Source organism: Cydia strobilella, chromosome 5 (genome assembly GCF_947568885.1).
Source record: "Cydia strobilella chromosome 5, ilCydStro3.1, whole genome shotgun sequence".
In the NCBI taxonomy this organism is placed as follows: Eukaryota; Metazoa; Arthropoda; class Insecta; order Lepidoptera; family Tortricidae; genus Cydia; species Cydia strobilella.
Genome location: NC_086045.1, coordinates 18,336,286 through 18,360,214, shown reverse-complemented (window position 1 = coordinate 18,360,214; position 23,929 = coordinate 18,336,286). Strand labels below are relative to the sequence as shown.

The 23,929-nt window shown below is 42.3% G+C and overlaps 2 protein-coding genes across 3 annotated transcripts; one reads left to right on the top strand and one right to left on the bottom strand.

Annotated features, from left to right (window-relative positions):
* The first annotated feature begins 1,163 nt into the window (after window positions 1-1,163).
* On the top strand, window positions 1,164-4,783 carry LOC134741508 (double-strand break repair protein MRE11). The gene has a single exon (XM_063674311.1). It carries the CDS (start codon window positions 1,262-1,264, stop codon window positions 3,119-3,121), a length of 1,860 nt encoding a protein of 619 aa, XP_063530381.1. The 5' UTR covers window positions 1,164-1,261; the 3' UTR covers window positions 3,122-4,783.
* Window positions 4,784-5,480: 697 nt separating this feature from the next.
* Window positions 5,481-20,862, bottom strand: LOC134741477 (RISC-loading complex subunit tarbp2-like). Of its 2 annotated transcripts, none has more exons than XM_063674262.1 (7): window positions 20,733-20,862; window positions 17,405-17,497; window positions 15,260-15,511; window positions 14,519-14,737; window positions 13,895-14,024; window positions 10,694-10,824; window positions 5,481-9,105 (listed from the first exon to the last, which is right to left on the bottom strand). In XM_063674262.1, exons 2-7 carry the CDS (start codon window positions 17,483-17,485, stop codon window positions 8,971-8,973), a joined length of 948 nt encoding a protein of 315 aa, XP_063530332.1. In that variant the 5' UTR covers window positions 17,486-17,497; window positions 20,733-20,862; the 3' UTR covers window positions 5,481-8,970. The 2 variants fall into 2 exon arrangements, with proteins under 2 accessions (XP_063530332.1, XP_063530334.1); XM_063674264.1 differs by having other exon boundaries at window positions 13,913-14,024.
* Window positions 20,863-23,929: the final 3,067 nt, after the last annotated feature.

The window sequence follows — 23,929 nt, the reverse complement described above, 5'->3', positions numbered from 1 at the left end:
GGCAAGAAAATCTTCTGTTTTAGGACTATTACATTACATACTTTCTCTGGTTTAAGGATTTTATTATGACTATCGATAGTTATTCAATATCGATACTCATTCAACCATCATTCAACTAATCACAACCCTACGTCAAGTCAAATGTCAAATTCGGTGTGACAGATAAATGACAGCTGACTTTCAAGCTGTTTGAGTTAAATTTTATAAATTTTTGTTAAAATAAAATACTAACGTGCTTACTAACTAAAGTACTATAGTTTGTCAAAGGATTGTCTCATTTCAAACATAGACAGAGAGAATCATACTATCTTTGTCTTACACTAGTACTAGCACCCAAAAGAAAGGGATGAGTATAATTTTCCTGGTTGGTACTGACTGACAAATTGGTTTGACCAACTATACCTATTATAATGCTATTATCATGCTTAAAATTCAAATTCAGGAAACAACTATCATTTTCAAAGATTATTTTTTATATTACAGATGACTTAGGCCTCATACGCACGAGCGCTCTTTCAACGCCCGGTAAAAAAGAGCTTGAATCCGTCCGCACGCTAAATTCGATTTAACGACCAACGCTAAAAGTCGAAAATCTAACAACGCTTGATAAAAAGCGCCACCGCCATCATGTGAACAAATACGCGCGTTGTATAAGCGCTCGTGCGTATGAAACCTTAAGGGCTCTCCACACCCATGCGCGAATCGCGGCGCGAAGCCGCGAACGTGAGTGTGGAGTCAATTTCGATGATTAGCGAACTAGACTCCACACGTAACTAGTTAATAACTCTCACGGTCGCGGCTTCGCGCCGCGTTTCGCGCCGCGTTTCGCGCATGGGTGTGGAGGGCCCTTTAGACTGACGAATAACAATATGGTCCAAATTCTACTTGGGAATTTTCAAAGTAATACCTTGGTAATTCCTAGTGAGTATTGTATTCTTTGCTTGGTATGCTTAGTATAGTCGTTTAGACAAGAATATTTACATAATTAAATGTGTGAATTGTGTTTATAATCTTTGGATATTTTGTTAGCTCCATGAAGAAAAGCTATTCATTGTTAGGTATCATCGTCTTGACCTCTTGCTCTTCTTGGGCCACAATCCGGACCAAAGCAAGTAAAGCAACGAGTATGCAACGAGTGGACGAGACGCCATCAAATCAAATCAACATTATCAACAAGCAACTTGTGACATTTGGCGTTGGCGGGTCGGCTTGATAAATAATTTACATTTACTTTGAGTATCAAGTGAAATAACTTACCGAGATGCTAAATACCGACACGTGGAACCCTGAGAATACATTAAAAATCTTAATAGCTTCGGACATTCACCTGGGCCATGTAGAAAGCGACCCGGTGCGCGGTGACGACAGCTTCCTCGCGTTCGAGGAGGTGCTGGCCGAGGCGGCGGCGCGCGACGTCGACCTCGTGCTGCTGGGCGGCGACTTGTTCGACCACGCCAAGCCCTCGCCCGCCTGCATGTTTAAGTGCACGCAGCTCATCCGCCAGCACTGCTTCGGTGACAAGCCGGTTCGCATCGAGCTGCTGTCAGATCAGCTCGAGAACTTCTCACGCAACATAAACTACGAGGATCCCAATCTCAATGTGTCGTTTCCCATTCTGTCCATCCACGGCAACCACGATGACCCCGTGGGACAGGGCAGCGTGAGCTCGCTGGACATCCTGTCGATAACCGGGCTCGTCAACTACTTTGGCAAGTGGAGCGACTACACGCGCGTGCGCATCTCGCCCGTGCTGCTGCGCAAGGGCTCCACGCAGCTCGCGCTCTACGGCCTCAGCCATCTTAAGGACCAGCGTCTTTCACGCCTTTTTGCAGAGAAGAAAGTTGAAATGGAGATGGTGGATGACAGCAACAATTGGTTCAATATGCTTGTTCTGCACCAGAACCGTGCGGACCGGGGCCCAGGTAACTTTATACCAGAAAAAGTGCTACCAAAATTCCTGGATCTGGTGGTCTGGGGTCATGAGCATGACAGTCTAGTGTTCCCAATCAAGGGAGAAAAGAATGATGATTTTATGGTGGTGCAGCCAGGTAGCACAGTGGCAACATCTCTAGCTGCAGGAGAGGCACTGCAGAAACACTGTGCTCTATTAGAAATCCATGGAATAAACTACAAAGTTACCCCAATTGCGCTTAAAACTGTTAGACCATTCATCTTTAAAACCATAGTTCTCTCTGAAGAAGATCTCGGGGAGGAGGAGGTCAACGAGCATGAGAAGGTGCAGGAATTTCTGAAGAATAAAGTCAATGAGGCCATTGAAGAGGCAAACAATCTCCGCAGCGGGCATCCCAAACAACCCACCCTACCACTTGTAAGACTGAGCGTGTTTTATGAGCGGCCAAGCCAGGATTTTAACAGGATGCGTTTTGGTCAGAATTTTACTGGACAGGTTGCTAATCCAAATGATCTTTTAATAATGAAGCGAGAGAAAAAGTACAGGGAGCGCAAGGAGACAGAGGAAATGGCAGAGGTAGACGTGGCGCGCGCGGCGCATGAAGCAGCCGATGTTGAGGCGTTACTGGCCGCGTATTACGCTGCGCTGCCGCCGGCGCGCCAGCCCGTCGTGATGAGCGCGCGCGCCGCCACCGAGGCCGTGCGCGACTTCACACTCAAACACGACGATGGCGTGTTCCGCCGCGTGTTCGACGCGCACCGGCGCCGCGCCGTCGAGGCGCTGCTCGATTCCACTGCCGAGACTGACGAGGAGATCATGGAGCGCATGCGGCTGGCCAAGGATGTGCTCGATTCTACTGATCTTGATCAGCTGAAGATGCTCGTAGACCTGAACATCGTGGCGGATCCTGCGCCTAAAACTAAACCGCGCGCAACCAGCAAAGCGGCTACGAAGACTTTAGTGGTACTTTCGAGCGAAGATGAGGCACTGGAGGCGTCGAACACGCCACGCGGGGGCAAAGCGACGCGCTCGCGCGGACGTGGACCACGTGCGACACGGGGCCGACCGACGCGCTCGGTGCCGTCACCCGCTCCGACGCCAGAGCCGGAGCGCCGCGCGCCGCGTCGCGCCGCCACCAAGGCCGCGTGGCTGACGGGCGCCGCGGCCGGCCGCACGCGTAACTCCTCCAGTATCGAGGACTCCGACTGAGCTGTACCGTCGTCGACATAAATAACCGACTATTGACCTTTACTTTTTCCAACAAGAGGTCCAGTTAATTCGTTTTTATTATCACAAATAATTTTGATTATATCGCAAAGTTGTCTAAGACCCGTTTGCACCAACTCTCTTTAAAAAACAATGTACAGATGTAGTGTAGTGCATAATTTTCACAGAAACTTACGAACGTGTCTTGCTATTTCAGTCAGTCTCGGTACTACTAACTAGCATGACAAATACGAGCGTTTCCGAGAAAATACGATGGAAAACTATAGGAGGATAAAACCAAACGGAGACTCCACGTCTGTAATCTGGGGGCACGGCAGTGCCCCCGCCAAGTCAAGCAAAACAAAGAGGCACGGCCGTACCATCCTTTTTTTTTATGTATTGAGAAACAAACAGTCTTAAAATAAACATAAGGAACTTAGCTAATAGCTACAAATTGATTTTTTATAGACCTATAGTTTCCTAGCTCACATATCGAGGTACAATTAAAAAGTAATGATAAATAGTGCAAACTTGCCACTTTGCTTGCTTGCTTTTTTTCGAAGCCATTCAGAATTTTCAACGTCCTGTAATTTTGTGCTGGCTAAAGCTAGAGCCCTGAGATTTTCAGTGACATATAGGGCATGATATGGCAATCGCACATAATGCTTTACTCGTACCGTACTCCTAAATATGTGTAATGCTCAAGCTGCATGTGATTAGCGCTAGCGTTATGTTCAATTAGAAATATATTTAATAGTTGACGATGATCCTTATGTCATTATGCAGCCGTGCGATGGCCTAGTCATTATACGTATTAAAAATTAAAGATTTTTAATATTGATGCGGTTTTAACACCCCCTGGCACTGACTAAAATAACCGACTTGGTCTCACATTACATCTCAAAACTTTTTTGTAGTAGAAGTATTGCGTTGCGAGACTGGCATCTTTTTACATATGTGTTTGATGGGATTTTCTGTACAAAAAAGTCTGCCGATTTTTGCCGGGGCATCAAATGTATGCGTAACGTCAAAATCATACATTGTGTATGACCATTGGCCGGTTATTTTCGACAGAGCGGAACGCATGTTAATGGTTGCTCCGTTTGGTTATATCCTCCTAGGTGGAAAACAATTATGCACTACATCTGTACCATGCTATTTTACAGTCAACATATGTTAAAATTAACGATTTCTATTCCTATATGTTATTATTTTATTATTGTCAAATTCATATTATTTTTATATTGGTTATGATAATTTCATTGCAAAAAATAGCACTAGTTTTGTACAAACAATCGTCACCAACTTATTCACTACTCTCCAATATAAAATGTACAAAGAGCTCAGTCATAGTGTTATTTGTGCAACTGGACTCTAATATGTGACTGACTGTAGGGTCGACAGTGGTAATATGTGTAATTAAGCTTAATTTTTAAGTGAAATGTCAGCTTTCTTTTAATTCAAATTTAAAGAGAAAAGTAACTTATCTAAGTACTAACTATTAATAGAGGCCAAGTATAATAACGGTTATCACACTGATGCGGGTCCGTACGCCGCTCCGGTATGTGAGCGAGACAGCACTTCTGCTCATATAGCGATGACCCATTCACACCAGAGCGGTGGATGCGCCAACCTTGTCGAGCATACAGCTGTAAGCTGTAAGTGTAAGTGAACAAAACAACCTGGCTTGCTGCCTCTAATGTATAAATTCGTCCTGTAGTCCTGTACTCGTCTTGTATTTGAGGATTCAGTTGTATGTTGTAAGAAGTGATATCTTTTTTGTTTAAGTCAAAATGTTTTTCCAAAACCGGTCGGCGGTTGTATTCGATTATGGATTGCTATTTTGCAAAACTTTGTTGGGTGTCGTATAATGTCTATTATTTCTAAGTTCAAATACATACAAGTTTTTATTTCCATTATCTTAGATATCTTTTATTTCTTATTCGTAGTTCTTAATACTGCTCATTAACACCTTCAATCAGAATTAATTAATTCAAAGTGAGTGTAAGTACTTTTAGAGTTCCGTATCCAAAGGGTAAAAACGGGACCCTATTACTAAGACTCCTCTGTCCGTCTGTCTGTCGCCAGGCTGTATCTTTATCAACCGTAATAGACAGTTGAAATTTTCACAGATGATGTATTTCTGTTGCCGCTACAACAACAAATACTATAAAGTACGGAACCCTCGGTGCGCGAGTCCAACACGCACTTTGTCCGGTTTTTTATTCCTAGCAATCGAGGCGCTAGAAGTGACAAGAAATGGAAGTCTGCTGTTAAAATAAACTGACACATAAATTGACTTTTAGGATGCTTTTAGGGATACGAGTAGTACAAGTAAAAGAAACAATAGGATGTATGAACATTACTTATATTTCTTATTAGATTTTCTTAACATCCAGATTTAGTTCCACACATACATAATGTCTAATAGTTAGTTACTTACTTTTACTAGAAAATCACCACGTAGTTTTACCAACGGCGTAAGCTACGTGGTAGATCGACGATATTTTCACAAAATTATACCTTATTAATAACATAACGATTTTTATGACTACACAATATAAAAATAGTAGTATATACAGGGTGGGCACAGGGATTCCGACAGACTTTAACCGTGGATTCCTGGCAGTGTTACGAAAGAAAAATGTTATATCAACATGGGTCCAAAATTGCCTAATTAATTTACTTAATTTCTGGAACAAAATAAATCAATTAACGATAGTACTAACTTGTGAACGTATCTTTAGTTTGAAAGAGTGAAAAAGACAACATGCGACACCAATATGACACTTTATAGTCTAGTTTATAGCAGGTGACAGGTAAGTTTACTATTTTTAACACTTCTGCTTTGCATGTGTGATTGTTTGTGTCTTGGTATGTATGATTACGTCACATAAGGGCGTGTTAGCCTTGAGTTTTTTTAACTTCGAAATTACTTAAATAATTGAATATCTCGTAAATTAGGCTTTCTATGGCATTGTTATATTACTTTTTTTTTATCCAAATAGGCACTAGAATTCATGGTTAAAGTGTGTCGGAATCCCTGTGCCCACCCTGTATAGTAGTAGATATATAGTGCCACAAACTAAGTATATAATAGTAAAAATAGTAATATGTTATATATGTATATACAGGGTGGCAAAAAAATTAGTGTATTCCCGTTGCCAGGGAGGTTTTGGGATTATACTGAGCATCTTTTACTATGGGACCAACCGCGAAATCGCGAAAAAAATATCGGCCGTTTCATACATTTTGGCTGGTCCATTTTCTATGGGAGGGTAATTTTTTTTTCGCGGTTCCGTGGTTGGTCCCATAGTAAAAGTTGCTCAGTATAATCCCAAAACCTCCCTGGCAACGGGAATGCACTAATTTTTTTGCCACCCTGTATATACATATATAACATATTACTATTATATACTTAGTATGTGGCACTATATATCATATACCAAGTGCACAACGTGCCTCCATAATTTAAGTTAATATAACAATTGCTACGATATTTACCAAAAAAAAAAACAACATTTACAATTGCTCTGGAATCACCTATACGCAGAGAAAGATAGGTATTTGCACGCTGGAGATAATCTCACAATAGTTGTGTATACATGACAGATTGACAGCGCCATTTTTACAAGCTTTTATTTTACTTGCAATTTACCTATGTAATATGTATGTAACATGTTTGTAAGGGTCAAATCTTGCAAGTTAAATTTTTAATTTAGATTTCTATGTTATTACCATAATACTATTACAGGGGCCCATTTCTCGAAAGGAATCATTATGGATCATTAGTCCACGAACTGTCAAATCGTATGAGTTTCCATAGCAACACACTAATAATATTAGTCTAATATCGTTCGAGAAATGGGCCCCAGATGTAGTGCATAAGTTTTCCATCGTATTTTCTCTGAAACGTTCGTATTTGTCATGCTGCTTCGGTCAATGTCAGTACTTTTTGTACCGAGGCAGACTGAAATAGCAAGACACGGTCGTATGTTTCCGTGAAAATACGATTAAAAGTAATTATGTACTAGATCTGTGCCTATGTGATTCCATACCTTCATCATTAATTTCATTTTCACCTCAGCAGCTCGAACAAGCCTACTTTCGTCACTCCCTGGAGTAAGGAAAGTGCGACTTTCCTCACTCCAGGGAGTGAAACAATGTAGCTTTTTAATTTAGTGAAGGCCATGAACTTCATACTTTTATTACATTTTTTTTATGTATGGTACGGTACGGTACGGTACGGTCCGGTCCGGTCCGGTCCGGTCTCGTCTCGTATCGTAGTGTACATATTATAATACTTTTTTTTTCTGTATTATTCTGTGTAATTCGAAATACATTTTAACCTTTAATATGTTCTCACTACTGAGGTGAAAAATTATATGTGTCACACGAGAGCAAAGTTATTTTACATCTCGTGTTTTTAAGTCCCTCGCTACGCTCAAGATTCTAACTTAGAATCACTCGCTTCGCTCGTGGTTCAATTATAGAATCTTTCGCTTTCTCGGGACTCAAAATAAACACTCGCAAGAAAAACCAACTTTCCTCTCTTGTTGCACAAATAACTATTGCCTCTCTCCAAATTTCGAGACAAGAGCCTGATAAGAAAGAACTTCAGATACGCACCCTCACTGAAAGTATGTGGCTTTCCATTAGAGAAGGGTTCATATGCTTCAAGCGCAAAAAGGACCTTTCTATCAGAATTTCAGATAAAAAGGACACTTGCACTTGAAGCATAAGGACTTAGGGACCGTTTTGCCACATATGGCAACTCAGTCGGATAATATTTTCAAATAATGCACTGGTTAAATTCAACATAATCAACATTACATTGTAAACAAATTTGTTTACAATATTATATAAATTTATATAGTTAATATGTTACTGATAATGATTGCTTACCAACATATTGGTACGAAGGCTGCTACTTATGTATCCGGTAAAGCAAAAAAAATAACAAAAATCTTAGTTATTTATGCCTTTATTGTTTTTATATTTGTTCGCCAAGATGAACGATGTACTTTTTCATACGTTGAAACCACTTTAAATAGCACTTTCCATTCTGATTTTGGTATACAAAACGTGCATTATGTTCGCAAAAATGGCTTGTTCGCGATGTTTTCTTTTTTTAACAGCTGAATGTTCATGTAATATCTTACAAATGCTCGTCATACTATTGCCCAGAGACGCCTCTATCTCGCGATATGTACTATGACGATCTTGCATTATGAGTTCGCGCACAGCGTCTATATTTTGTGGGATAACAGCCGATTTGGAGCGTTTTTTTTTAATCGCCCGTAAGTATACTACAACCATATCTGCGATGGAACTACCTTCCCAAAAGTCGAAAAAAGTCGATCTATGCATAATTTTTGAGTTAATCAACACCGAAAATCGTAAAAAATCATGACACAAAAGTTTTCACAAGTAAAACCACGTTGAAGATGCAACAAGCAATTTTTAGAATGGCGCTACAATGTAAAACCAATTGATAGACATATGACACAAACTGTATTCTACTTCCAAAAAGTAAAATTTTTATATGTTGTATATATATTTTTTATATTGTTCCAGTAAGTGGCCCATTCCGGATACATAAGTAGCAGTCCTCGTATTTAGTATAAAATATGAATCATTTTTGTACGTAATTACATACAATATTTAGTTTAAAGCATCGCCAATCAGTAACCGTCTCTCAGTCTTTTGCCAGAGGATGAGGCCACGAAGTATAACAATTTGCAAAGTTCACGATGCTACTACGGAGTCCAATGTCAAAATGACGACGTCGACGTTTGGCGACTCCGAGACCTTTACCTAAACGATTAAACGAGCGTCGTACAGGTATAAGTTCACTTCTGACCCCTGAATTTCATGGTGAGGCGCAGGTAAGAGACCGCCTCGGCCGCCGCGCCCTCCCTCGTGCGCGCGCAGAACACCAGCGGCGGCGACGTCGGCACCAGCCGCACCAGCGTCAGCGGCCCGCCCTGATACACGGATCACTAGAGTCATTGCGCTAGTAGTACTCCAGCTCTAGTTATCCTCCACTTGACGAACTTTCAATATAAACGTACATTGCTGCACAAATTTGGACTTATTGCAATCCTTAATGTTAAACAATATATCTGTCTACATAAAAATGATATTTGGAAAGTAGCTAATTAAAAATGAAATATATTATTTGCTAATCCGTGAAGTGGACGAAAACTAGAGCATGGACGGAAACTAGCAAAATGACCCTATTAGAAGACTTTCTAAAGACGTGACGTGTGCAGCGCACGGCGACCACTATTAGACACACCGTGGCACCAGATCGGCACCGCCCTTAGCCGACCCCTTTCTTTGTAGCAAACTATGCTGTAATGTCTAGGCCACACTAACGGGAAACGCCGTTGATTATCGCGATAATGCCAGTGTGGACGTATGAAAAACGTCCATTATCGCGACAATCAAGGGGTTTAACGTTAGTGTGGCCCCGGCATATCACAATTAACGGCAACGGAACAGCATCGCCTTGCCCCGGCACAAGCTTTTAGCGGTGAGTTGACAACTCGCAGTAACCGCGCGTATAGTCGTTGTTTTCAAGCTGGCCCTTAAAGCTAACTCATTGTCTATTGTAAGTAAAACCGCACATGCTACTTACCTGTATAAGAAGAGGTTCGGTCACATTAATCGGTTATTGAATTACAACTCCTATGGGAATTGCAATAAGATTTAAAATAAACTAATGAAAAAATATCTCGCGAGGCTGTGTGGTCCGTCTACGGTTACTGAGTGCCGACGAGCCGAACGCTACATAACCAGTCTAAAATGTGTCATCGAGACGCGTAACAAAGGCGCGTTATCGGAAAGCGCACTTAGGGCCAGTTGCACCAACCACAATTAACAGATTGATCAACGTCACGCAACAGAGATCTATGAAACTTCCCATACAATAAAATTTAGCGAACGCTTTAACGGTGACAGACGGTTTGGTGCAACAGACCCTTACACTGGTTTTATGAGCGTTGAACTAGCCTGCGCTCAGGTACGCCAATGACCGAACCTTTTTTTGCAGGTGCGGTTTTGAAGCACGTGCGGTTTTACTCACAATAGACTAAGAGTTAGCCGTAAGGGCCAGCTTGAAAACTAACGACTGGCTATTACCGGGCTTGCGCCTCGCCGCTGCCACACGGGCACTATAAACGCGCTGTCGCTCAGTCGCAAGCGCGATATTAACCAGCCGTGCCTGTGCCTACATCTCCGAGGCGTTGAGTAGCTTCCATGACGTGCTTACGTAGGCGAGCGAATGAGTTGGGGCGACGCTGGTCTGGTACCGAGTTTTTAGGTGTGCGCCAACCTTTACGGTTTGGTTTAATTGCACCTAAATATCATAATGTCATTACCCCGTTCCCAAAAACACTGTATAAATTTTTATTCCTTAAACCTATATGTATTTTAAATAATTATCGTCAACCGTTTAGTACGGGGCGTTTCGTGCGTAGAGTACGAACATCTGACTGACTGGAACTTCTGACTTTTGTATTGTTAAGTGCAATGGATCGCATATAGACTTTTGAAGCTGTCATTGGCTACCTCGGCCGGGAGAGAGTGCCACTCGTCGCGCAGGCCTAGCGCTCCGGCGACTACCTGCAGCTCTGTCTCGGGCTCCGCGTGCGGCGACGCGGCCTCCAGCGCGTCCGCGCCCAGGTTCACTTGCTCTTCCTCTGCGAAATATATATAGTATATGTAGGTAAAAAACTGCCACTATCTAACCAATGACGTAGGTATATAGTAAAGCTTAGGAAAAAGTGTGCCCCCGAGTTTGACAGAGTAATTAGATGGCGCTATAGTACATATAGGTATGTATTTTTTGGAAACTGAATTGTCAAACGTTGACTTTTGATAACTAGAGTACCCTAGAGTTAACAGACCTACAATGTAAAAGATTACCTGTCAAATATCAAACGTGTGAACAAAATCGGGATGATTTCAAATGTCATTAGAAGTATTGATTGAGTTTATTTCTCCGCGCGGACCGGGGTGAATCAATCCTTTGATACCTATAGAAGTGTCCTACGTGGGCGGTCTCGTTGCGAACGCGAACGCGTGGGCCGCCGCGCCGCGTCGCGTTCGCAACTTGTTCGCTTACGTAAGACGCAGCGTAATCTCTTTGAATATAGCTTTTCGTAGTTTCCAGTCCGCATGTTCATACACGTGATGGCTTCTCTTCCTACTTGAATTGATAACATTTCTAAATTTATAAAGTTGGCTAAATCGAAAATCATTTTAGTAAATATGCTTCCTGTAATAAGTTTTTTTTTTCATACATTTCTTAGAAAATCGCGAAAAATAAAGTATTGTATCCGGTTGTCATAGACTGTCATCAATTTCAAATGTCATTCTCTTTCTTTCAGTAAAATATTCTTTTAGCTTTTGGAATTCGCTACTTTTAGATTTGATATATTTAAATGAAAATTTGGTTTTCAACTGAAATAAAAAACACGTATACCTTAGAATTTAATTTTCTTTCGATAGGTATATAATATAACATACAATAGCTTACTTGAAAATGTTGTCAATTGTCTTAGATCTGCGGAGTAACCGCATTTGTAAGGGGCTGTACAGCGCCATATACATCAACTGCCAAATTCCAAGCACGAATTCCTCTTAGACCGTATCTTACCCAATGAATGAATCTTTGCTAACGCATAAATCTTTGGGATTACTGACACTAAAATGCAATTTAAAATTATGTTCTGTTTTGCAAAAAGTATAATCTTATTTTCTGGCCTTGGTCGGAAGAATGTAGGGTAGGACTCACTTTATCTTAATGAACGCGTGACATATCACTAACTAATTTATCTGGATTTCGGTACAATAGGGAGCATTACGCAAAACTCTGCGTAGACGGAGTCACTAGCACAATCACGGGGCCTACCGCGAAACACGAAAATCGAAAGTTCGGTTTCTGCCTCAATCACTTGCCTATTCGATCGATAGAGAGGCAGATAACGAATATCGATTTTCGCGTTTCGCGGTAGGCCACCTGTAAACAAACCGCCTTGATGCATCAATGTCATAGTGAAAACTTGTCAAAAAACTGTTAAAGGCCTAGTATGTTACTCTATGGTTTAGTATGTGCACTAGTGCTGCACTTTGGTGGCAGAACATTGCAGTAATACTCCCTATTGCATATATGTATGTATGTGCCATTTTCAACCAAAAGGGTACTTATTGTCGGTTGTCAATAAGGCGATATTTCCATATAGCTTCAATTCGAAATCAACCTTATTGACAAGCGACAATGTGGTACCTTTTGATTGAAAATGCCACATATCTTAAAATCTTGACAAAATCTTTATAACTAGTATTTTAAGCATGCTTTACAGGCCTGAACCTGTAGGACACATTAACAAGCAGGGATTATTAGTCAGCCCACACAGAACCCCTCGATTAAAATGAAACATGCAAACCCGCAGTATTGCTCAATACAATGACGAAACACTATTAAAATGAAAGCACCCTCGTTCAAATCTAAGGCTGTGGCCTAGCTACGCCCCACCGGGGTCCATGACAAACTTTCCATATTTGTTACATAGGTATATGACCTATGTATAGCGAGCTGCATAAGTGCATGGACATATATTTAATTATGAATGGAATTCATTGTGCTGTATGAACTTGTACATGTGTAATTAAGTTGGGCATTAAGCTTGTTATATTTTATTCCGTTTCTATAAGTGAAAAACCTATAATTGGCTTTCTAATTCTATTATAGTTTTTTGATATGTATAGCGCTGTTGGTTTTCCATGTAACAAAAAAAAATTTTTTTTAAATAAAATAAAGTGACCAAGCACTTTTGCAGCTGGGTGTACTGTATAGTATGAATTTTCCGAGATGTTTTTATCGGCTCGGACTCTAATCTGTTAGCCGCGCGGTGTCTCAGGTGTCTGGCTTCATTACGGTCGCCAAGTGACAATACCAATTCACCGTTCATCTCTACTTATCGACATAATCTACATTGGCATAGGATGGATAGGATGTAGGAGGTGTCAATTTTCAGTGTGGTTAAACAGGCCCCTGGCGATCGCAGAGAAGCCATTGCCAGTGACAGATGATGTAGATGAAGAAGTGTGTTATTTCCCATCCCCAGTATCGTTCCGAAACAGTACTGTTAAACGAAACGGGTCACGAAACACAAATTAGGCTGCTTTTCAACCAGAGAGTGCAGTTCAGGGACGTTGGGGATGCCGATTTTTTGACATCCGCGGACGCGGATGCGGATTTTTAAAGGCTCACATCCGCGGATGCGGATGTCGAGATTAGGCACATAAAAAACGTCAAATATTACACTTTAGTAATTTTTATTTCAAAAAAACGAAACTTAGTATTTGAACAAGAATATAGGTGCCCCACAATCGGATTACTATACTAAAGTCCAAATAAAACAAATTATTCACTTCTTGTCGCTGTCCGTCATAGGCTAAAGTGCTCGATCGACGAATCACAAAAACCAAACGAGATTCCTATTGGCCAATGACGAAATTACCTAGCACTTACGGCGCCGCTAAGACGTTCCTGTACCTACCTGTTCTACATCCACATCCGCATTAAGCTCCGCATCGATTTTATGCGGATGCGGATGTTGAAAATAATGCGAAAGTTCCGCGGTTGCGGATGCGAATATTCGCAACTTCCCTGGTGCAGTTCACAGATAAGGGATTTTTTTTATGTAATTGTTTTGCAAAGTGCAACCAACAAGCATGCAAGTTAGTGGGACAGTGGGACAGTACCGAGGTGGTGCAACAGACCGAGGTGGTAGTCGGCAACGCGCTGCGCCAGGTCGGGCCGGTGCGGCGCGTTGGCGCGCGCCTCCACGTAGCGCTCCATGGCGCGCTCGTGCGCGCGCGCCAGCGCGTCCTCCTGCGGGACCATACATTCAACTAAGAGCAAGATCAACGAAACGAGATAAAGAATGTATAGTTTGGTGAAGCAAATCTTGTCAGTAAAAAAAGGCGGCAAATTTAAAAAATGTAGGCGCGAAGGAATATCGTCCCAAATTTTAATTTTAATTTTGCGCCTTTTTCTAGTGAAAAGATTTGCTTGACCAACTATATATAAACAATCTGACTCTTATCGAGTTACATTGCAAGCGCCAGCGTTTACTACTCTATTCTTGTCGTAAGACATCGATCATCGTGTATAAACTCCTTAGTGCCGTTGCATGTTGCCGTCAGACGAGTTTTAAGGTAGTCGGTTGCCTTTTTGGTGGTGGCGGAGGCTTAGCGCGCCGCGCGCACTGAAGGCAGGATGTCCTCACCCGATCGAAGCCCTCAGTGAGCCGGGGGCTCTCCCCGAGGTACTGGCAGAGCTGCCGAGTAGCGAGTTGAGTCACGGTGAAGGCAGAACGTCCTCACCTCAACAAAGTCCTCAGTGAGCCTGGCCAGGTTTTCCCTCAAGTACTGATACAACTGCTGTGCCGCGAGCTGCTGCGCCGCCTTCTTCGTGGTGGCGGAGGCGATGCGCGCATGCGCGCCCACGGCCCCGCGCGCCGTGAAGCACCGCGCATGCGCCGGGCCCGTGTCGCCCTCCAGCGTGTACTCGGGCCCCGGCAGGTTGTACTCCTGGCACAGCTCCTGCACAAACATATCACAACTATTATTTCATACAGAATAAATGGTTTACTGATGTTTCGGCGAAAATTACTTGACAAACTTTCAGTTCCCAAACTATTTATCCCATATTGGGATTGGGATTTGTTGGGCGAAATTTCATTTCGCAAATTTGCATAATCCAACCTAACCTAACCCAACCTAGTACGTCATTTTCATTTCGCAAGTATGGGGTTGGGAAATGAAATGGTTGCGAAGTAAGGTTATGCCAACGATTGGTTTGCCAAATGAAACTTTGGCGAAAAGTTGGTTGCCAAGTGAAATTTGGCGAAATAAATTTCGCCAAAAAGGAAGTACACCCTGGGTGCCATTAACTACTTATACATTTTCGCCGAAACATCAGTAAACCGGCACCCAGAACACAAACATACATATAAAAATATACAAGTAATGATTTTTTATAGAATACGCCACGTCATGTGACTTGGCATTTGTCATTCCAACTTTTCGATTGGTGTTTATCATCTTTGCTACGGCCCTTGGTACCTTAAGAAGCGCTTTGTAGCTCTTGGCGCCGCAGCCAGCGGCTACCGCGTCACCGTCGCCGACGACGGGCGGGCACGGCGAGCAGGGCGCGGCGTAGGGCGCGGGCACGTCGAGCCCGGCGGCCGCGAGCCGCGCCAACATGAGCCGCGCGGCCTCCTGCTTGGCCTCCTTCTTGCTGCGCGCCTTGGCCGACACCACGTGCCCGCGCGCCGCACAGCGGTACTCGAACACGGCTAAGTGCTGCGGCCCTGACTGTGAACGTCAAGCCGAGATTAGTTGCCAGCATCACGCTGAGATGAGGCCATTAGGGTGTATTTTGTAAAAAAATTATTTTTATTTTCTTTGTGTTGGTGTTTATAAATGAAGTAATTATTTTATCTTATTACATTAGTGGTAGCAAAGAGTTAATAATTGTAAAATACTTATATATAGGCAAGCAGCTTATAGCTGATACGTGCACATCAATGTGCTGCTTTTTAAAAGAGTTCACTGGAGGTACACTGATTACGGATTCCGGAAAACTGTTCCACTTCCACACTTTCACTACGTGGTTAGACAGGAAGTGTCGTCTTGGGTTGCTACTGCGGTGATCCATTAATTACATCACACAAAATTTCGATTTTTTTTGACCTTTTGATATCGTTTCGAAAATATGGATTGCAAATTTGGAAGGCATATTCCAATAAGGGTCTTACCGCTTACGTATGTTTTATAGAGTTTAATGAAAATATTCTTGTCCATATAACCGAAAGCTTTCCTAATCATATATAAAACAGAGTTAGCCCACCCAACCCAGAATGTGATTATTAATTTATTAGCTATAACAACACCAAGATCTCGCTGGGAAGCAACACTTTGTAAACTTTTGTAGCCAATATTATATGTCTGCTTAGGGTTTTTTTTTGCCTATATGAAATACAGTGCACTTGTCTGCATTGAGCGTTATAAGCAATTTTCTCGCGCACAAAACGGCCATTGTAGACGTGCCTCGGCCGAGGCAGCGCACGCGAGGCACGTCTAAAATGTCGATACAACACGCACGCCGCGGCCGAGGCACGTCTACACTGGCCGTTTTGTGCGCGAAGAAATTGCCTCGCGCGTATGCTCGCTATGTGTGGACCCGGCTATATACTAAAGAGAAAGTGACCAAGCCCTCTGGTGGCCGAGGTCAGAATTGAACTAGACTAGACAAGACAAAAGTTATGACCAACAGATGTCAAGGTGAATATCACAGTTAACCATACCGCCATCGAAATTGTCGATAAATATGTATTTGGGACAAGGGATAGTGACTGGGAAAAAGAACCAAACCAATGAGATCAACAGACGCGTACGACTAGCCTGGGCAGCCTATTTCAACCTCGAGATTGCCTTCAAAATGAATCTTAAGGCCAAACAAAAAGCACGCATATTTATTTGACCAATGTATCCTGCCTGTTCTCACTTATGGAGCTGAAACCTGGGTTTTCACCAAAGACATATTACGTAAATTGAGCATTGTCATAGCGTTAGAGAGAAAACTGGTGGGGATCACATTAAGAGATCGTAAAACGAATGAGTGGCTGAGACAACACAGCAAGGTCACTTATGTTGTAAAACGCGTAGCCTGTGTAAAGTGGGAATGGGCTGGTCATATAGCACGAAATACCAATTCGTCCAGTAAACGACTACCCCAGATGCGTTGGGACGACCACATCAAAAGGACTGTGGAGAAGAAGTGGCTCCTGGTCGCACAGAACCGTGACGAATGGCGCAAAATGAAGGAGGCCTACACCTGATCTACCCTTCGGGTGTAGGCCTCCTTCATTTTGCTAGGGCTTCAAGGGCTAAAGAGAGATTGAAAAAAAAAAAACCGAGTGTAAAACCGATTCCTATTCATTCCTGGCTCTTAACACGTTCAACAACCGAACTGTACCAAACCAAATAGTATGTTTAACCAATTGACCGAGAGTGGAGTGCTCTCTGTAGCAAACGAGCAGGCACAAGCCTAGTTATTATGGCTCTCGGGCATGAGAAATGAAAGAATAATTTGAATGTAACATCTTGTTCTCATTACTTATTTCTGCTCCTACGAAATTATGACATTAGTTAGTTCTGAAGATTTAAGTAGAATTTTTTTATCACAATAAAGTTTCAAAAACATACCTGAGCAACACACTCATAGTTTGGAGACTGCGAGAACTTCACCATCAGCTCTTGCAGTACAGTTATTGGTGTTTTCATCATCTTGAGTTGTTACTGCAAAACAATATTTTTTTATACAGGTGGCCATTTAGATTGGTCAGTATGGGAAAGTCTGAAATTATAAGACATACAAAGATCTGTTCTTAGGAACCATGTCATTGATTTTAATAACAAGAAAAACTGCATTCATAGATAGTTTTATATTTCAAAACATCCGGGTTCGATTCCCAAGCCAGGTTTTTTTTAAATGTATGAATACAGTTTTTCTCGTATTAAAATCGATGACATGGTTTCTAAAAACAGATCTTCGTATGACACTGATTTAAACTTTCACGATTTTTACTCATTATATTATTATTATTCTCTTTATTTAATATTTTTCTTACGTTAGGTTTTTTATAATATGCATATAAAAGTAAAATATAAAAACACTTACAAACAATACAAAATACATATAAACAAATTATAAAAAACCTAACCTAGGGTGCCGCCAGCAGCGGGGCAGGGCCCAAGCTGCCGGTGGTCAGGGCCGCAGAGAGAGGAACCGGCGGACTATCCGCGCCGTGTCTAAGATCACCGCCTTCTGCATCTGACCCTTGATCCAACCACCTAGCGAGAGTCTGTCAAGGTGTTGGTCAAGACTCTTCCCTATGAGACCGTTCGCTGAAACGACTATCGGGACAATGATCGTCGAATTAACATCCCACATGGCGGTTATCTCGTGAGCCAAGTCTAGGTACTTACTGGACTTGTCCTTCTCGGCTTTCACGAGGTTCTCATCATGGGGGATGGTGATGTCGACGAGCACGGCCCGGCGCTGCGATCGATTTATTATGACAATGTCAGGCTTATTGGCTACAATAGTCCTGTCAGTGATGATAGATCGATCCCAATAGAGCGTGGCACGACCATTCTCGAGAACTGGCACAGGTAAATATACAAGATACAAGACACGGTACGGTACTTCGCGGTCCACAAGGCCGTATAGAAGAGCAAGCTGCTGGTGAATAATCCTGGCTACGAGATTATGTCTGTGCAAGTACTCGCCGTTAGCAAGATGAGAACAACCGGAAATGATATGCCTGAGTGACTCTCCGGGACGGCGGCATGCCCGACAAATATCGACCGTACCGTCCTTCAGGATATATTTCCGATAGTTGTTCGTCATCATAACTTCGTCCGCAATTGCACAGGCAAAACCCTCGGTTTCTCCGAAGAGGTCCCCGAATCGTAACCAGTTCACCGACGAGAGCAGGTCTACATCGGGTCCCATGAGGGCCTTGTAGAACCGCCCGTGTAGCACCTTACTCTCCCATACCGCCCTGCGGCCCGCAGTACTTTGTACCACAGGTTTGTGCCAGTTCTCATTTGCCAAGGCGAGCGGCGTGAAGTTCCTGTCCACTGCCACCACATCACGATGCATACCACACTCGTTGTTAAGGAAATAATTCCTGAGATTGCACACCTCGCGGTTGTGGAGATCTTTGGCGTTAAGGAAGCCTCGACCTCCACACTTCCGTGAGATGTACAATCTCATAACTGACGAGCGTGGGTGTAGCATACGGTGTGTGGTGAGCATTAGACGGACCCTCCGATCCAGGGCGTCCAGCTCGGTCTGAGTCCACCTTAGTATGCCAAAGGAGTATATGAGTATGGGCATTACCCAGGCGTTGAAGGCGCGCACTTTGTTGCCTCCTGACAAAAGACTGTTAAGGACTTTTGTGAGCCGACTGAAAAAGCGCTCCATCACCGACCGTCTAATACCCTCGCCCTCAATACCCAACGACTGTGACATACCAAGGTATTTATAGGTTTCTGATTCAGAGATAGATCTGAGAGACATTGTCTCAGAAAGTTGTAAAATTTTTTAATTTACAACCCCCCAGCTGTACATGCATAACCGCACACTTATCGACACCAAACTCCATTCTGATGGCAGTCCTGAAAACTTCTGTGGTTTTCAATAGCACCATCAAGTCTTGGTTATTTGGCGCAAATAGCTTGAGGTCATCCATGTACAGAAGGTGAGAAATGACTTCACCCTCTCTCCGAAGCTGGCAACCTAACCCTGAATCCTTCAGCAGGGTGCTGAGGGGATTCAGAGCTAGGCAGAACCACAGGGGACTCAGACTGTCACCCTGAAATATTCCTCGCTCGATCCTTATAAAGTCCTGCGGGCCACCCCACCTCCTCCATATTATTATTATTTGTATCTCCTTGGATATCACGGGCCTATAAATCCCGGTCTTTTAATAGGCTTGCGTGGGGATATAGATCCAACAAGTAGAGGCCCCTTGGAGAGCTTTAATGTCATGTAGAACGCCTGCTGGAATCCGTTCACAGGCGCAACAATAGACACCCATGAACCGTTCGCAGCAGGCATTGGGACTATTGCAGAAAAAGTGAACAGTATACCGGTCTATGGATTGAAGTTTGGGTGGACAATGAGACTGAGCTATTGTAAAGAACTCCGGACACCTGCCATAACAATGTTAAAACACGTTATCGAGGCAGGTGGTGACTTGCCGCTGACTAGATGGGCCCCTAAAACTGCCGTCGTGAAGACAACCAGGAGCAACACCGGTGTGAGCGGCTCAGGGGTGTCAAGAGGTGTGCGCCGCTTTCTACCCAGTGACTGTTAACAGCCACTGTGCCAACTCGTGTCTTATGCATCTTTCACTTCCACCCCTGGAGCATATAGCTCTTACGGCTACCCTCTGGACGGCCAATGAAGGCAAGCCAGAGCTGAGAGTCCTGCGGGTCCCCTTGGGGTCCACTCCGACCGACGAAGACACGCCGGAGACGGAGACCCTGACCGACTCTCTAGAGCACTCGGGTGCGTGGGGTCGTCGCTCCCCAACAGCTCGCCACAAGCTATTATTTATTTATTTAGCGAAAACAAATATCGAAAGTTGAAAAATCGAATAATGTGAGTGTTGTGTGTCGACCCGGTGACATCCCTAGTGCGCAAAACGTTCAAGTTAATAAACAAGACCAAGTGCGGGTAGTTCGAAAAACTCGCGCGCCTAGAAGATGTTGATGTCAACTTAAGCCAGTCTTCTCCGAGAACACGGGGACAACGCCGTCCTCGAAACGTCGGAGGTAAATTTAAAACTCATTTTACGCGATTTCTAATTCAAAATCGGTTATGCTGATTAACGTTTATCAAATGAGATTATTGTTTGTGTAAAGACAACCTGTGGTAGGCGGCTTGACTGCCTTTACTTCTCGATTGCAATGAATTTCATAACATACGTTTTCTGGAATAACATTAGTTGTAAGTACTTACTACGTAGAACCAATATAAGTCACATCAATAGATTTTCACGGCATAAATGCTTGTAAAAAGCAACTCCGGTTAAATAAATGAAAATTGCAAAATGATAACAAGTCAACGACTGAAACGTATTGACTTGACATCTCAGAGGCGTTTTCAGAGGCCTCTACCATAGACCTAGCATTACAATAGATGCGGCCTACCGCGTGCGCCCGTAAGGGATAGACATAGATGACGTCACACGTCATAAACGTGGGGATACCATATTGGTAAAAATTACCCCAATATTTGATATCACGTTGGGGCGATTACCCTGGAGGCAAAGTTTGACGGTATTAAAATTGTTGAACAAAATGTCAATGGGCCGTTCTTTTTAGGCGTATGAACAATGAAATACCTCCTATAATTCGCGCAGGTGGTACAAAACTAAACATGTTTAGTAAATAAAACGTAAAATAAAATGTATTATGAGTTTTAATTTTATGAAATCACAAATCACAATCACATTATTCACACCAATTAATGTACACCACATTTAATCTTCACAACATTTGTTTTTTTTTTTTGGAATTAGAAATACGAAAAAACTTCGAGGTCAAAATTACCCATAAAATTATGATATTTTCATCTGGTATCCCTAACATGATTGTTATGCAGCTAAATTAAGAAGAAGATTAAAAACGGCTGACCTCAGACTCGTCTGAGTAGCTGACAGATTACCACAAACAACCTACGTAATTTGGGCGGATAATTTTACAAATAATGTTTTGTTAATTTGCGTAAATAATTGTGATATTTTTATTGAAATCGTTTGATTCTACATTGCTTTGAGTGTGACGTAATTTTACGATGTTATTCTCACATATTGCGTTAAGAGGAAGGTGTAAAATACCGTACTTACGTGTGAAAAGTTATGTTCTCATATTTTTGCTCAGAACGGCTATTACAGAATAACTCCATTATTTTATCAATTCAAAACGCTAACCATCACTATGTTTTAAAAGAGAAAGCACAATTTCATAGAAAACAACAATAATTAAACAAGCAACGAACAAGCATGACATGTCACGTACTTATTTGTTTGCCACAATTTCGGTTGTGGCAGCGGTGGAAAAGTGAAACTATGACAAAGACAAAATAGTTATTTGTTATACAAGGGTGCAAAGTTGTATTTTATCCGCGAGTGTGGAATTGAAACACGAGCAAGCGAAAGGATTATATAGTTGAACCACGAGCGAAGCGAGTGGTTCTAAAATAGAATCCTGAGCGTAGCAAGTGTTTCAACACACGAGAAGTAAAATACATTTGCACCCGTGTGTAACACAAAACTTTTCACCTCACTATAGCGAGGAAAGTGCAACATCCACAGGCGTTAGATCATCTTCATCACTGAAATCACTCATTTTTTACGATATTATAACAAAAAACTGGAAATTCTGTATTTTTACGTGAGAAGTTTTTAAGTAAAAATTTTGTTGACAATGTTGACATTTCTGACGTATGAAATGTCAATGATGCGTTTTGAAATTGCATCGACTCAACTTGTGCGTTCAGAATTATATTAAACATCATTATTAAAAAACAAACGTTTCTTATGGAACTTTAAGGTTTATGACATAAAATCATGAAATAAAGCTAAATTTGGTATTTTTTATTAGATTCTTAAACCATTTGTTTAATGATAATTAATATCAAACGAATCATTATTATAAGCGTTTTACGTTTTGTTATCTGTCAAGCTACTTAAAAACGCTCCATTCAAGGTCAAATTACTTTCCCCACTAGTGGATAAAATGCGTTTTTCCCCGCTTGTTTTAAAGGATAAAAGACAACTTTCCGAGCTAGTGAGGGGAAAAGTAATATATTGCTCTCTGTCACTACTACTGAAAGATACATAAGACTATCCCGTTCGGTCATTTCGCCCCACCCCTCATGACCGATCCAGAGTTAATACTAGTGTAGGGATGAATTTATATTTTGTTTAGTCAATAATCCGAGTATAGCTGTAAGCGCTGCGCGCCGTACAGGACGGTCTTATGAGCGGCCCTCGGTTGCAGCGCTGACAGCGATGCATTGCGCCCGCCGCCCGCAGGCGCAGTGAGCCCTTGGAGACGCATGTGTTATTCTTGCTTTCACGTAAAATTATTATTTAATAAGCAGGCAGGCAGTTATGGCAACTGATATGGCCTGTATCCAGTAATCATAAAGATATATATCATGAACGAGTATTAGATGTAGTGTTATGCTTGTCTAATTTATTTTTAAACTGGTTCACATTTTGTGCTGAAACTACGTCTTCCGGGAGTTTGTTCCAAGCCCTTACTACTCGGTTGCTCAGAAAGTGTTTGTAAGGGTTACTGTGAGACCTATGCCTTTCTAGCTTTAAGTGATGACCTCTCAGACGATCGCTGTTGTTGCGCTTGAACATCTCTTGAAAATCCTTGAGGTCATAGTGCCCAGATAGTATTTTGTAACTCTCTATTAGGTCTCCGCGTTCTCTGCGGTGCTTTAGGGTAGTAAGTTTCAGTTCCTCTAGTCTCTCCTCATATGGCTAGTTTTTAAGTTGCCTTGGCAGTTTCGTGAAACTCCGTTGGACCTTCTCCAGCATCTCAATGTCCTTGGCAAAGTAAGGACTCCAGACTTGAAACGCATACTCCAGTATGGGTCTGACGTATGTCTTGTATATTTTTAGCATCATATCCGGTGTTAAGGTCTTGAAAGCTTTCCTAATGAGGTAAATCATGCTTCTGGCTTTCTTAACCATTGTAGATATGTGCTCTTCCCACTTTAGATCTTCCGAGATCTTAACACCTAGGTCAGTTTGTGTTTTTACAGCCGTTAGTGGAGCGCCTTCCAAGTTGTAAGTCAGACGGGGGTTCCGATTTCCTATGTGAAGTATTGTACATTTGGCAGTATTCAGATTTATTAACCATTCTTTTGACCAGCTTGCTATTGCATCTAGATCATCTTGTAGTTGGCTGTAATCTACGAGTGGGTTAGCAAATAACTTGGTATCATCCGCAAAAGTACTAATACTGCATTTGAGGCGGCATGGAAGGTCAACCGTGTTCAGTATGTAGAGCACCGGGCCCAAAACTGAACCCTGTGGTACTCCACTCTGTATCTCTCTTTGCTGTGACTTGGTCTCAACAACTCTAACTTTAAAGGTTCTATGTTGTAGGAAGGCCCTTATCCATATTAATAGTTTC

What these genes read in the sequence shown, in the direction of transcription:
- LOC134741508 (XM_063674311.1), top strand. Translation starts at nt 1,262, where the DNA reads ATGCTAAATACCGACACGTGGAACCCTGAGAATACATTAAAAATCTTA.
- LOC134741477 (XM_063674262.1), bottom strand. Translation starts at nt 17,485, where the DNA reads ATGATGAAAACACCAATAACTGTACTGCAAGAGCTGATGGTGAAGTTC. An exon ending in GCTACAAAGCGCTTCTTAAG is followed by an intron (nt 14,738 to 15,259) that starts GTACCAAGGGCC and finishes ATGTTTGTGCAG; the next exon opens with GAGCTGTGCCAGGAGTACAA. An exon ending in CGGTCTGTTGCACCACCTCG is followed by an intron (nt 10,825 to 13,894) that starts GTACTGTCCCAC and finishes TATATTTCGCAG; the next exon opens with AGGAAGAGCAAGTGAACCTG.